Source organism: Colias croceus, chromosome Z, assembly GCF_905220415.1.
Source record: "Colias croceus chromosome Z, ilColCroc2.1".
Classification (NCBI taxonomy): domain Eukaryota; kingdom Metazoa; phylum Arthropoda; class Insecta; order Lepidoptera; family Pieridae; genus Colias; species Colias croceus.
Genome location: NC_059568.1, coordinates 595,632 through 610,333, shown reverse-complemented (window position 1 = coordinate 610,333; position 14,702 = coordinate 595,632). Strand labels below are relative to the sequence as shown.

At 33.0% G+C, this 14,702-nt stretch overlaps 2 protein-coding genes across 2 annotated transcripts in view; one reads left to right on the top strand and one right to left on the bottom strand.

The window, feature by feature from the left end:
• LOC123704966 (facilitated trehalose transporter Tret1-like) overlaps window positions 1–14,702 on the top strand; it is a 38,501-nt gene that overhangs the window by 2,034 nt on the left and 21,765 nt on the right. The gene's annotated exons all lie outside the window — the stretch shown is intronic.
• On the bottom strand, window positions 5,613–12,762 carry LOC123705349. Its single transcript, XM_045654093.1, has 6 exons — window positions 12,592–12,762; window positions 11,922–12,200; window positions 10,182–10,339; window positions 7,718–7,976; window positions 6,234–6,356; window positions 5,613–5,816 (listed from the first exon to the last, which is right to left on the bottom strand). Exons 1-6 carry the CDS (start codon window positions 12,760–12,762, stop codon window positions 5,691–5,693), a joined length of 1,116 nt encoding a protein of 371 aa, XP_045510049.1. The 3' UTR covers window positions 5,613–5,690.

Sequence of the window (14,702 nt, the reverse complement as noted above, 5' to 3'; positions counted from 1 at the left end):
AAAGTATAATTTTTATGTAACCGACACTATTAGACTCGACTTTCATTCAAAACAGATCTAGATTTAATTCAAACGTTAAATACACTTATCAAGGATCGGTGACAATAAAATAATTTCATGAGTTTAACCGTGTTTTTTAGTTTTTACTACTTATGAGATGACTACTGATGACTATGACTGTATGTATTTGTTTTGCACGAATTGACACAGTTATACCTACGTGGAATGTGGATAAACATTGTAACAATTATCTAAAATCTAGGACGTTTCTAAAAAGACGACTCTTAGATTCGATTAGACATCGAAAGTAACGGTTTTCGTGTGTCTGGTTCAAGTTTGGTTTTATGCAAAAATATATTAGGCTAGCGGTACATGTAGTGTACTTGGTAGTGTACCTACGTTTGAACGCGCTAGCGTCAACCAACGTCAATTTTTTTATTACCAACATATAGATTATAGAACATGGACCAATATACCCAACTTGAGTATATTGGTCCATGATATAGAATACCAATTAGGTATAGTAATTTTAAAATTGCGTTAATTCATTGTTTGACCACATTCGGTGCTGTGTTTATAAATTCACGAATAATTAATTAAAACCAGACAAGTAACTAACCTTTTATTTACATTTTTTTTTGCTTTTCGAAAACCGCCAGTTTTATCAAGCGAATTTTAATAAGTAGACTTAAATATTTACAAGTATCAAGTCGATACGTGGACATATTTTTCTCCAGTATTCCAAGTATCGCTGTCTCCACGTAGGTATTTTTATTAATTAGAAAAGAAGAACTTGATTTTTCTCAACTGTATGATGTTTAAATATATTAGCGATGTGGGTTGACTGAATAAAATAATATAAAGGGTGAACTGCATGTTGATAATCATTTTCTCTATAATTATAATTTCGTGATCTTCCGATGTTTATGATGTCTGCTTATTTTGGTGTAACATATAAACTAAAATAAATTAATCATTCAAATTTACCTAACTACTATAACTAAACTAACTTTCTAAAAAAATTGCAAAAGATCGTGAAATCATCTCATTTAGGTAAAGTGTTTTATGATTAGATAAGTGCGTAAAAATACGCCAGTCCATCGTCCAGTATGGACCAGTTTATATCACCATTCAAGAGTAGTTCATGATGCTTTTATTTATTTGACTGGCCGGTTGACTTGGTTGGTAGTGGCCCTGCCTTCCAAGCTAGAGGTCGTGGGTTCGATTCCCACCCGGGGCAAATATTTGTGTGATGAACATAGATGTTTGCTCTGTGTCTGGGTGTTGATTATCTATAAGTATTTATTTAAAATTATATATGTATGATTATCAGCCATCTGGTTTCCATAACACAAGCGAAAGCTTAATATGGGATCAGTGCCGACTGCCGATCAGTGTCGTGCCGTGTGTGAAAATTGTTCTGTAATATTTATTTATTTATTATTTATTTATTTATGCTTTTCCAAACATAAAATGATTGATCCGTGGCCAATGTCCATGGATTGGCACGGTACTTTTATATTTTTTAATAGTCATCACAATTCACAATGGCAAAACAAATAGAAACATGTATTTATCTTACATTCGTATGCTCAGCCGGTTGGCGGATATTAAGAACCAAATGTTAAATGTTAAGCTAAACGTGTAAAATAACATAAAAAGAACTATTACGTGTTGTTTTTAACATAAGTGCTTGTAAAATGACCCTCATAAGTTTTGCTTTGTACTAACGATGATTAATTAAACTGTGAAGAACCTTCACAGCTTGTTAACGGACTTAAAAGAACAAAAAATATCAATTATGTACGTGTGCGTATTTGTATGTAATAAAATATTTATATAAGACTAGCTTCCCACCCACGGCTTCGCCCGCATTTTCAAAGAAAAACCCTCATAGTTCCCGTTCCCGTGCAGGGATTTCCGGAATGGCGTCATTTTACCGGGATAAAAAGTAGCCTATGTCCTTACTCGGATATCAAAATTTCTCCGTCGTTTTCGATTCTCAGTAGTTTAGGCGCGATTGAGTAACAGACAGACAGAGTTACTTTCGCATTTATAATATTAAAGTATGGATTAGTATGGATTATCTATTAAAGCTTCGGAGTAAATATAGATCATGTTTTACTTCAAATTATGTAGATACATATTATGTGTGTATATTTTGTATATATGTCTGTTGATCTTATATCATTTTGATTTACATGGCCTTCAATTTCATCGAAATTGTTACAGTAATTTAATATATGCGTGTGTAAATACTAAATATTAATACTTGTTAAAATGAAATATATCAACAGACTATCTCGAGAGACTTGAATTTAGTTAAGGTCATTTACATTTACATTTTCATAGCTAACATTTAAAATCTATTAAACAACTTTTTAGTAGTTTCGTATTTCCGGTATTTTTGTATTTATTATTCCGTGAATTTAATTGGCACAGGAATCTATCTGTTTTTAGTTATTTATCATTCTAAAAGCCATCTTACATAGGTAATATTACAACAAAATGTTGATTCTATTATTCTATTACATTGTTAAAATATATTTTTAATTTTAATACTTAATTTCACAGCAGCTAGTACTTAGGTGTGAGTAGATATGTTATGCCTGTTTTATTCTAAACTTTGAAATCTTTTAAATAGCAATTTTAGGATTTAATTGCAATTGGAATAAAAAAATATTCTGTCGAAGGCCAAATTAAGGGTGAATTTAAGAGTTAATCTTCCCGTCGTCGATAGGGCAAATTGTGACTAATGAATTACACGCAGGGGAGGTTAAAAAAAAAAGAGCTCTTTTCACTACTTGACTGTTTTATTGACTCCCCTTTTAATCTATAAAACGAAGTTGTATTTTTTTAAATATGATTCAATGTTTTAACTTTTAATAATTATTAATTAACATATCGACAACACGACGCGGACGTTACCCTGCGGCCTGCACTATAATAAACTATCTTCGTACTTCATAGAACACCGTACTCATTAGTTTATATTTGTGTAGTAAATAACTAAATAGTTTCTCAGTCTATATTTAAATTAATTAGCGGCGTAATGCAATGCTTGTAAAGGATCTATTCTCGGCTTTAGATTATGTATTGTATAGTCATATTACCATATTAAACGGGTTTGTCGGAAAGATATCTTTCTTACATTTTTAATTTTCTAGTCAATAAAATTCGCTAGCCGGAACTACGAAAACATCCAACATGAAGTACCTAGTTGCAACATCTATGTTGTTTAATAATATCATTAGATAAGATATTCATATTTTTTATTTGACGATTAAATCTTGTGCATCTTTGCTGATTTTAATATAACTATAAATACATTACTTATAAAGTGACAGAATGCTTACTATAAATCTTTGTTATGTTGAGATGACGACGGAGGTCATTGCTCTATATTTTAAATTTCAATCCATATTTGGCATTGTTACTCATGCAGATATATCTTAGAAAACATAATCTATTTATCTAGCCACAAGTGCATAACCGCGGGCTGAATCATTGTTTTGGTAAATGCTAATCTTATACATGTATCTATCTAATCATTCCATCTATCATATAAATATATTAAATCTGAATCTCAATCTAAATATTTCCATGACATTACCTATTTCTAATAAGCTCTATTTACTACGGGCAAAAAAGTGAAGTCCCATGTCCCCTAGTGGGGTAAGGGGCAGATGCATTATACATCTGTTTCACTGATCGATTTTATTTAGGGACGAGTAGGTGATCAGCCTTCTGTGTCCTGACAGAGCGAGAATGTTTTTTTTTCGGGATTGATTCCACCGGTAATCGAACCCAGGGCCCTTCGGTTCTACGCACATGCGTAAACCACTTTACCAAGGAGGCGTTCTATGGGCACGAGGACTTTTATTAATACATTTTCTGAATAGAAATAATTAGGTAGTGTAAAGTTGATAATTTTCTTGCTAGAATAAGGAATACTCCTAGGTATGCTTCTTAGAAAATTGACTTCTCTAGATCGTCGTCAAATTACCTTTTTCTAAGTGTTCATAAGAAGATATAAACTGATAAGGGTGGTTGTGCCCAGCCAATATCAGTAATGCATTAATGTTAATCCATATTTTGAAATTTGCAATGGGTAAAATAATGCGTAAAAAGTAAAGAAATTTAAATTTTAGATTGATAAATTTCAGTAATATACAAATACTAGGAGTAACGATCATAATCTAATCATAATACACATAAAATACATATAATTTTAATTATAATTTCCACATAAGTAACGACTTACGTAGTTAGGTACTCAAAATACAAAATTAATTACATACATTATTGTTAACTTGCAATCATGTGTATCATGTCGTAGTAAGATAATTATTTTAATATTATGTATGGTAAATAAAAAAATAGGTGTCTTTATTTATTTATTTTTTTCATCAAAAATTCGGATATCGCAGATCCATTTGTAAGTAAAAAATAAAAAAACCTAAGTATTAATGTTAGTAATTATATCTAAAAACTAAAAACTAAGTCTACCATCTCTACTCGTAGACAAGTCGCTTTGACGCAACAAGTGTGCGCACAAAGTGTCTTTACTGGGGGCGATTGTAACTAATTTAATATATCAACATAAATATAATTGACGCTAATTCTCATTTAAGTGAATGGCATTGACTAGATAGCAATGGCACAGTATTACAATATAGGAAATAATTTATTGTTTAATGGGTTTATTATGAGATGTACCTACCTACACTTTATATGGGAGTTTCTCACCTTAGGTATATTGAAATCTTTGTAGTAGGAACTATTTAATTTTAACAAAAATACATAACAACACGTAGTAGGGTTGATTATGATAAAGGGTTTATTCAATTACTTTTTGGTGTGATATAATCTCATATAGCCTCCAAAATTTTATGAGTAGGTACATTATGCCCTTTATATTTTTAATACACCTAGTCTTAGGACAGAATAAAATATAAACTGAGTTTTATACATTTTTATATGAAGGCATTCTAAGCACCTTGTAGTGTTCAGGTCCTATGTAATTTACTAATGAATCCTTAAAGATATTTTACCCTTACAGGCAGTCGCGTAAAAACTTGATCGTTGAAAGAGACGAGAATTTCCGAGAAATTTTCTTCATATAATTTTATCGCAAAGTGCAATGCGCGGAAAATTGGCCATGTTTAGTTATTGAACGTGTAACGTGTTAATTGCTTTTTGAAGTATTAAATAACACTCTAGTTGAGCTGGTATTATTATTTATTACACCTGCGATGTCCGGTAACACAAACAAAAAGATAATTACATAGTAGTAATGTTAACACTTGCGCCAGTGTGCGCAAAATTTCCCGGTTGCAAAATCATGTAGGTAATTAAGGTTCTAATTCTATATTACGGTGGTTTGACTAACAATGTTACGATGCTACTGATGTAATAACATACATATTCCTTGTAAATTTTTAATGACTTATATGACTTGATTTCCGAGTTCCGACCCTAAATAAAAAACTTGAAAAGAGTAAACAATGTGGTGCATCATTTCTTTTCAGTAGTATATTTTTATTATTTTTCGAATATTACATCCGATGTTGATAATAACGTAATGATTGTATTCAATTTAGGTCTTTCACAAAAAAATGTGATTTCCATTGAGACAAGTGTGATTTTTTATATATTTTATAATAAATATTTAATACAAAATAGTGAATCTATACATTGTTTGGTTTGGGCGAGCTAGAGCGTCGTCGGGTAAAAGACCTAAAGGTGTCCTGCAGGCGCTCGGTCAAAGACTTCAGATTGCTCTTGCGAGTGGCCTCCGGTTCCTTTATTTCTTGCTGAAAAATTTAACAAATCACAATTTCATTTACAGTCTTGTTATGTACTTACTAATAGGTAATGAATCGAGACATGAAAGCCTCTAGATAATGACTAATTTCCTATTTATTAGCATTATACATAATTGCTTATGTCGTGTGTATTCAATGGAATAGACGAGATGCACTCTCTATTCCATTGAATAGAAGCTAAGTAAGTGAGGAGTCTAATTATATAAACCCGCAGCTGCTGCGGTTATTGACAATCTCGTAAACAAGTCGAATTAGTTACACATTTTATAACTTTAACAAGTCACTAAATATAACATTAATAAGTCAGTTAGCTCACTGCCAGCAAAATAACTGAAAAAATACAATCTGTGCAAAGATCGCCGGCTCATTTAGACTATAAAAAAATAAATTTAAAGTCTAATAAACCTCGGTTGGCGACAATTCCTCTTGTGGACTAGTAATTCTGATCGGCTGCATCTCCATGTCAGCTACATCCATCCCGGTCTCCAGGCTCCCCCCACTCTCCTCGGAGGAGGAGCTCGAGAATACCTGTGTATGAAGAATAAAGAATCTTTAATAATTTATATTTCACTAGGTTACAACTCGTGGCTTCATCCGTTGTCCAGAACTTAACGAATTATAGACTAATTTTCCTCGAATGGTAGGTATGCATGTAGGTAGTTAGTAAATAGTTTGGAAAATCCAAAAGTGCACGCCTCATAATCTCATCCTTTACAATAAAATTGATTATTTATAAAGAGTACACTATAAATATAAAAAAGAAATAAAATAAAACAGTTGGAAAAGTAAAGGAAGCGGTACCGTAATAATTGAGCTATTTTTCTTGTGGCCCCACCTACTACCTAGATGTGAAACTGCGCAGGTTTAAGGGACTGACTACCAACTTATTTTTTTAAACCTTGGCTTATAGTATAAAGAATCGAGTTTATAATGGTGAATTTTGAGTACTCTATAAATATAAAAAAAAATAAAGAATAATATACTTATATAGATATACTAAAATTATGGAGAACAGTCGATATTTTTTTTTTGTTTATTTAATAACAATTAAACCACATCGAATCAGACCCTGAAAAATGAAAGGGTTCTATTCCTGAGCATACTCAAGCGTAAGAGAAAAAAAAAGACTCGATTAGTAAAGTATTTCGGTCGCTATCGTGTTAACAAGAAAATCCTCCGCACATACAGACACACGGACGTCCAAGACAGAACTTTTTTAAACTGTTTTTTAACTAGTTTAAATAACAAAAATGACATCAAAAATATCATGAATGTTAAAAATAGTGTTTTTTCTTAATATGTGTGTGTATCTATTATCTTACAAGTGCAATGTATGATACATAAAGACATTTTAAGTTTGAAAAATCAGATGTTTTGCGCGAAGTGACAGTACCGTACCCACCTCAACGCTTCGCATATGAGGCGTGCAATAATCATATAGCTATTAATTTTTTGTTAATATGTATTAACTTGACACTGTTTTTGCCATTGCATTGTTATGCAAGTAAAGTGATGCGTGCCGGATGTAGACATTATATTGGCAATTATAAAATTAAAACTATGATGAATATAAGTATGGATAATATTCCCACGAGTTTGCAGGTAAAGTAGTCTTCTAACATATAAATATTCAATGAAGTGCATATGTTATACAAGCGTGAAAGTTTCCTCAAAATCTGCCTAGTCATTCGTGGTGAGGAACTGTCATATACATAAACTAGCTTTTGCCCGTGGTTTCGCTCGAATCGAATTGTTAAATAACCATTCCCGGACGTACCTATTACCTAATCCACCAGAAAATTAGCAAAAAATAATCGGCCGACCATTTTAGGAGTAGTTCAGTGACAAACACACGCACAGAAGAAATATAAAGATAAACAACGGAATACCGGAATTATAGATGTCCGTTTCGTGATGGGAATGTCAGGTGGAGGCGCGTCTCTGGGGACCAGCAAGGGGTCGATACAGAGTCTGTTATCCTCATTCGCGTTGAAGATGAAGAAGGAGTCAGCGAGGGGCGGCAGGCAGCGCTGGATGATATGGGCTAGCGCGAGGAGGGCGCAGAGCACCGCCGCCATCACAGCCACCACGGGAGCGAAGCCCAGCCTCTCCACGGGTAGCGAACATTGAGATTTACGCTCGTCGAACCTGCACAATTACCCCATTACATTACAAGCTATTTAGATTTAACGAGCCGTACCGCCACTGAATTGCATAGAAATTCATAGGTATAGGTAGTATACAGAGGTTTAAAAATATCACCACGAGGAGTGCATCAATGTTGCAAAATTGCAAATTACAAACACACACGCATGGCTAATACGAGTTGTTACAGTAAATAGTTTACTTTAGTCTATTTTGTTGACAATTTATCTATTATATCACTTATGTTTCGTTTATGTGTGTTTTTCTATAACTACTAAATCTTGACGGACTATAATACTGATGTCTTACTTTCATATAACTTAATATGAACCTAATATGATGCGAGCCACGGTACAGTCGGGGCTTATAAAATTTAATTCGTTTAATCATGTTCTGAAAGTTATCATGTTTACAATACTTAGTACTTTAAGAACAATGTATCTTTGAAAGTCGTTAAAAGTTCATACCGAGGTAAATGTTGTGTAAACCTATAATAAAACAATAAACAATGTTGCATTAACGCTATACAAATATAAATTACAGTTTGACTGTCTGTTGCGAAACAGCTGGTTCGTAAACAATTTACATACCATATATATAGTTTGAGAAGGTTATGTCTGTACCTTTTCCATTGGACATAGTGATACATTAATTTCTTAATTAGTAATTAATTTGTATTGACTTCATATCAGCCTATTTCTAATTTAATTATAGTTAAGAAACATGTTATTTTTAATAAAATTTTCCAACTAACTAGTTTAGTTATTTAGAATAGAACAGGTTCTCGAATAGCGTTTTTTACGATAAATAGGTATGGTTAAATGAATCGTCAGGAAATTTGAGAATTGTTTTGTATTAGTCATACAGAGACTTTATTTTTTTCATATAAACATCCCTAATAGCTATGTCAGTAGTATTTGCTCGACCCAAATCCAGGACATCCATAAAAGATCCACCATCCAAAATCCAAATCATCAAAAGCGATAAGACACAAACATTCCACGTCCTCAAGCGAGTTACGAAACTGCTGGCCCTGAGATATTGATGTTGCTTCATTGATTGAATAATCGCACCATTCACGACGTATTCTAAGGTAATTGTAGGTACATAACATCAAAAACATTGTCGAGTTTCCTATCCTTTGATAAGGATAAAAAAATTGTTCGTTCGTTCGTTCGTTCGTTTCAGCCGTGGGACGTCCACTGCTGGACAAAGGCCTCCCTCAAGGATTTCCAGTACGACCGGTCACCGGCGGCCTGCATCCAGCGGCTCCCTGCCACTCGGACCAGGTCGTCCGTCCATCTTGTGGGAGGTCGTCCCACGCTTCGCTAAAAAATTGTATAAAACTATAATTTGAAGATACAATTTTCGTATGAACGTAAAGTCAGTAAAATTATCTTATTTGAGATATACAGAAATTAGTTCACAACCTGTATTCCTATTGTGTGTCGAACTCGAAGAACGTATTATTAAATACCTAACATTGTAGACGTTTTAAATTTTAATTTAAAATTACAATCAAACAAATTCAATATCGATATATTTTTTTATTTTGTTCGATGAACATCAATGACGTAAGAATAATAAAAATACAAAAATTTTAAGTTTGTTCCACGAACAAAACAGTCTTGTAGTAACGATGTAGAAACGAATGTACATTATATAATAATTGCAATAATTACTATAATAACAACGTCAAGTCAATTTTGAGTCAAATTCAATCAATTTCGACGCGTTAATTAATAAATTAATGTAAGTGTTACGTAACTTGTTTATGATACATACACGTGCTTTCTTTTTTACCTGTACTAATACTTTAGTCTTAAATTAAAATAGGATTATCTGAATATCGGATAGGAATAGGAAATATCAAAATTACCTATGTGTATCTATTTTATTAACAGTTTAACAATAGGTAATAGCGGTTTATGATTTGATTAACTTGTCCACCAGTGTATGCCAAAAAATGCAAATAAATACAACACGATAATACACAATTCAGAATAAATAAATTGCTTGACAATTATAACAAGAAAATTATCCGGCTTTATTAAGTCACAATGGAGAAAATTTAAAAGGCACCAACAAATTCAAATATAAAATAACTAGGTATGTATCTCGCTATCAAATTCGCTTCGCCCATTCGAAAGTTCTAAAATAACAAACCCAAATAAACCTCCTTTTTTGTAGTCAGTATAAAGACGTTACCAGTCATCCACGCCGCAATTTTTAATCCCGTCGCACACCACGCCGCTGGTGAAGCAGAAGTCATCGTCTCCAACCGTACACACTGTCTCGTTTTTGAGGAGACAACCCCCCTGGGGCTTCCGACGAGCTGATGTCACCGTCACTTGGTAGAAGTGGGCCTAGTATTAACCCAAAATTATTGTATTGTTGTAACCGATTCTTGATAAGTGTACAAAGTAGGAATTTAATCAGTCAGTTTAAAGTGGATCAAAATCCTGTCTAAAAGATTGGTTTACATAATGTTAGAAAATTCTAACATTAAAATTTAAAAGACAAACAGAACATATATATATATTTTGATGAGCATTCGCTGAGCGTGCGCTTACAAAAAACAAGTAATTTTGTTGGCAACTTTGCACTGAATTATATTTTTTATCACATACATATTTGAATTAATATGTTCTACAAAATATACACACGGTGTCTTCATTTTAAAGTAGGTAAGTATGCAATTATGTATTGTAAACTAGCCGCTTGTCCCGGCATCGCCCGGCAAAACAACTCAATTGAAATAGGTAATTTTTGAGTTCATTGGTTACGTATACAAAAATACAGATCATTCCTCTTTTATATACCCCTTTTTAATGTTATTGAAGATAAAAAATACCTTTTGACAGTTTCTTAAATCTGAAGAGTCAAAAAGGATATGGGTAAAGCGGTTTTGAGCTAAGGGCAACGCCCTTTTGAATATTATTTACAAGGGCAAATATAACATTCAAATATCTATAAATAAATACAATTTAATCATCAATACCTTTATACCTATCGCTATTTCCTTCCTTTTATAGATACCTATATCAGTGTATATTTCGATTATTACTATATCGTCTATTAATTATTGTTAGGTCTGTTAATTATAATATTTTATAACATACCTAATGCCTTGTCTGACACATTATCAAGTTTTTAGAATTAAATATCAAGGTTGTATCAAGTTTGAAAACAAAAAACAACGGCAAAGAATTACCTTAGTAAATTGTGAACCGCCATGATAAATCTAAGTGCGCATTCATTGTATAGTCTAAACGTGTATATTTGATCATTACATTATTATGTGTCATTAAAAGTACATCGAAGTGATTTCAACACGGATGATGGGGACGTGTAACACGTTACTCATTATATACTGACGGTATTTATAGAATTAAGTCAATATTAAGGTGATAATTATATTTATGTTTTGCATACCCAGGTGACAAAGACTTGGTACACGGGGAGATCCTGAAGCATAGAGTTAATTTTAAATGAACAGTTTAGAGTAAAATTACCTTTACGATTAACCAAATAATATTGATTGTTTAAATGAGGACTGTGTGATACAAGTCAGTCTCATTTTTCAGTAGGTATCTTATAACAATGTAACCTCGTTCGTTGCTAAGGACAAGTCCATCAGTGTTGGTGCGATCAAGTAAAAAATAAATAAATTGTTTATTATTCAATAACCTGTTATTTTATAAATGCAAACTCTTTTTGCGAATTAACATATTATTGAATTTTAGATTTAATCAATCTTGAAATACGATATTCTATTATCCTATTTACGAAAATGGAGTTAGCTCCTCCCTTTTACAGTATATTTCCCTTTATTTATTCATCGGTACCTACATCAATACATGAATGTGTTCAAACACGATGTCAATAATAATAATCGATTAAAGAAAAACGATCGCCAATCAAAGAAGAAATGCCAACTTCACTCACATTAAGATCAGCATTGATGCTGCTATTACTGACAAATCGGAACCGCAGCCGATCCTTAACATGGAAGGTGAAATAATGGGTCTGGTGGTTGGTATCAGTGACGTCACAGAAGCGGATGCACCTCCACTTCTTCAGCATGGTGAAGGCGTCCCGGTTCAGCTCGCAGTTGCTGATTACGGTGGTAGGGTACCGCACCACCACTAGGAGGTGGTCGTTGGGCGATTCGGTTACTATTTCTATGGTGCAGCCGTAGTCGATCTCTGTTAGCGTTCGGAATACCTACGAAGTTATTGAAAGAGAAATAGAAAAAGAAGCCACCATGTAAACAATATAAAAATTTCAAACGAAGAAACAAACATAGTAATCGTAGCAAAAAGGATGAGCTACAAATCGTCTATAAAAATGCAATTAATAATATTGTGTGTTGGTATTTGGTTGTTTACTTTTTGTGCTGTGACTTCATTCTTCTCAGATTAATCCGCAATTTTCATTATACTGCATTGCAGATTAGACACAATGTTTAGATTTGGATAAATATTAATATCACACAGCAATAAATGTCTGATAAGAAGTCATCAAAAGGTTAAAACCTCTGTCTACATTGGAGCAACATTTATAGACTTATAATCCTCCCCACTATACTAATGCCTTAGTAACAAGGAATAATCACCAAAGTAATAGTATCAGACATGCCCATGCCAAACGACAGATCGTATCTCAAATGCTTGGAGAAGACACACGCATCACTGATGTCCCTGGGCCGGTACAGCAGCAGGAGGCCATGGCTCTGCACTGAGGAGAACAATACTACCAGCACATAACAACGTATTATTAGACACATTGCATCTAGATGGCCATGAACTGACCTGTGCACGGAAGACCTTAATGGCCAATTTTAGTGGCCAATGTGTATGTTACTGGCCTTGGCCAGTCTTAGTGGCCAATGTAATATTTGTTTTTGGCCAATCTTAGTGACTGATGTGTAGGATGCTGTCGTCGTCTTGTTTTGCGGAATGCTATAAACGACTATTTCGAAATAACACCGTTGTTTTTGTGTGTAAACGAGTTTTTAAAATACTACCTCAGATTATAAATACCTAGCTACAATTACTATACTACCGTTCCAAATTTGATATTTCGTACGAATTAATGATAGGGAATTTTTTATAGAATAATGTGGTTATTGATTTTAGAATTACTCTTCAAAGCTAGTTACTTGTTAGTTGTGTAGTCCTTGAAGCGGATGGGAAAGGGATTAAAGCCGCAGTCTGATTTATTTATTATAATAAAATGGTATAAGTATGTAATACATTTAATCATTTCTGCAGGCGGTTCTTAAGAACAATAATTATAGTTAGTCAATGAATACATGGCATATCGCAAATCACTCTAACAACCTTACGACAGTCAGTATTATTTATTATATACAATTTATTAAAAATTACTATGTGTGCAGTGTGAGAAATAAACAATTTCTGCATTTTTATTTGATCGATACACCCGATGCTGTGCGTTCCCGTAACTTAGTTTTACAAGTAAAGAAGCAATCTCTCGAAGCTTAATGAAGCTTAAGTTTCCAATGCAATTATGAATAATGAAGTAACACAGGCGAAGGCGAGGCAACAAATATTTCCTGATATATCTAATTTTATATGTATTATTCATTTCACCTACTATGTAAGATTATACGCTAAAATTTAACTTGAGATTTAATATCAAGTTGCTGCTGACCGTTCTAATAATTTCCACGATATTTAAAAATTCTCAGAAAATCGACCTAAATACCAAAAGTTATAATGTTAAATCTAGATTTATATCCTCACGTTAATATTAACAAGGATATTCATAGCCCATAGGTACATCTTAAGATAACCTTTTATCATCTAGTGTAGGATTTTATAAAATAACTTCTATTCTATTCCATTGTATTCGATTCATATTGGTTCTGAAACAATCATTCATTAGTATTATGTGTTATTATGAAATAGGTAATATATTTTTCTATTTGATTAGTCAAACCAAATGCAATCTAATCGGAAAGAAAGGAAGGTTTATTTTGTTTATTCATATAGGTAATCACTGTACTTAATTCACTTTCAATCGAATGATATGTCGGTCATTTCTCGAATTTTACATATTATTAACAAGGTCACATTCCCAATTAAATGATAATGCAGAACAAGCTCTCAATAATATCAATTTAAATATTTGCATGTTTCGTGACAGCCTCACCTGTCATAAATAGCTCTCAACGTAAGCCTTGTAGATTATGGTACGTGCTAAACACAAGTGTCGGTTACAAATATCTAAAACTAGATTTTTCGCCCGCGTTTTCAAAGGAAAACCCGTATAGTTCCCGTTTCCGTGGGTTTTCCGGGATAAAAACTATCCTATGTGTTAATCCAAGGGACCCTCTATATCTGTGCTAAATTTCATTTTAATCGGTTCAGTAGTATTTGCGTGAAAGAGTAACAAACACACACACTCACACACACACACACACACACATACACACACACACACACACACACACACACATCCTCAGAAACTTTCGCATTTATGAATTAGTAGGATAGTAGGAAGTAGGATGTCATATTTTATCCGTGCATTGCTGTAACCTGTTTTGTTAGCTGTGATACTTTTGCTTCTACCAACATTTGTCGTGGCTATAAGGGCTATGTTATAATCAGCTAAAGTTAAATCCGCTAAGTATTAAGTGACGCTTGTTAAATCAACAATAGGCCTAGTCATTCAATTAAATGTCGCCATTCAATGAACACG

What these genes read in the sequence shown, in the direction of transcription:
- LOC123705349 (XM_045654093.1), bottom strand. Translation starts at nt 12,762, where the DNA reads ATGTGTCTAATAATACGTTGTTATGTGCTGGTAGTATTGTTCTCCTCA. An exon ending in AATTGCGGCGTGGATGACTG is followed by an intron (nt 7,977 to 10,181) that starts GTAACGTCTTTA and finishes GTAATTGTGCAG; the next exon opens with GTTCGACGAGCGTAAATCTC. An exon ending in AGGAATTGTCGCCAACCGAG is followed by an intron (nt 5,817 to 6,233) that starts GTTTATTAGACT and finishes TAAATTTTTCAG; the next exon opens with CAAGAAATAAAGGAACCGGA.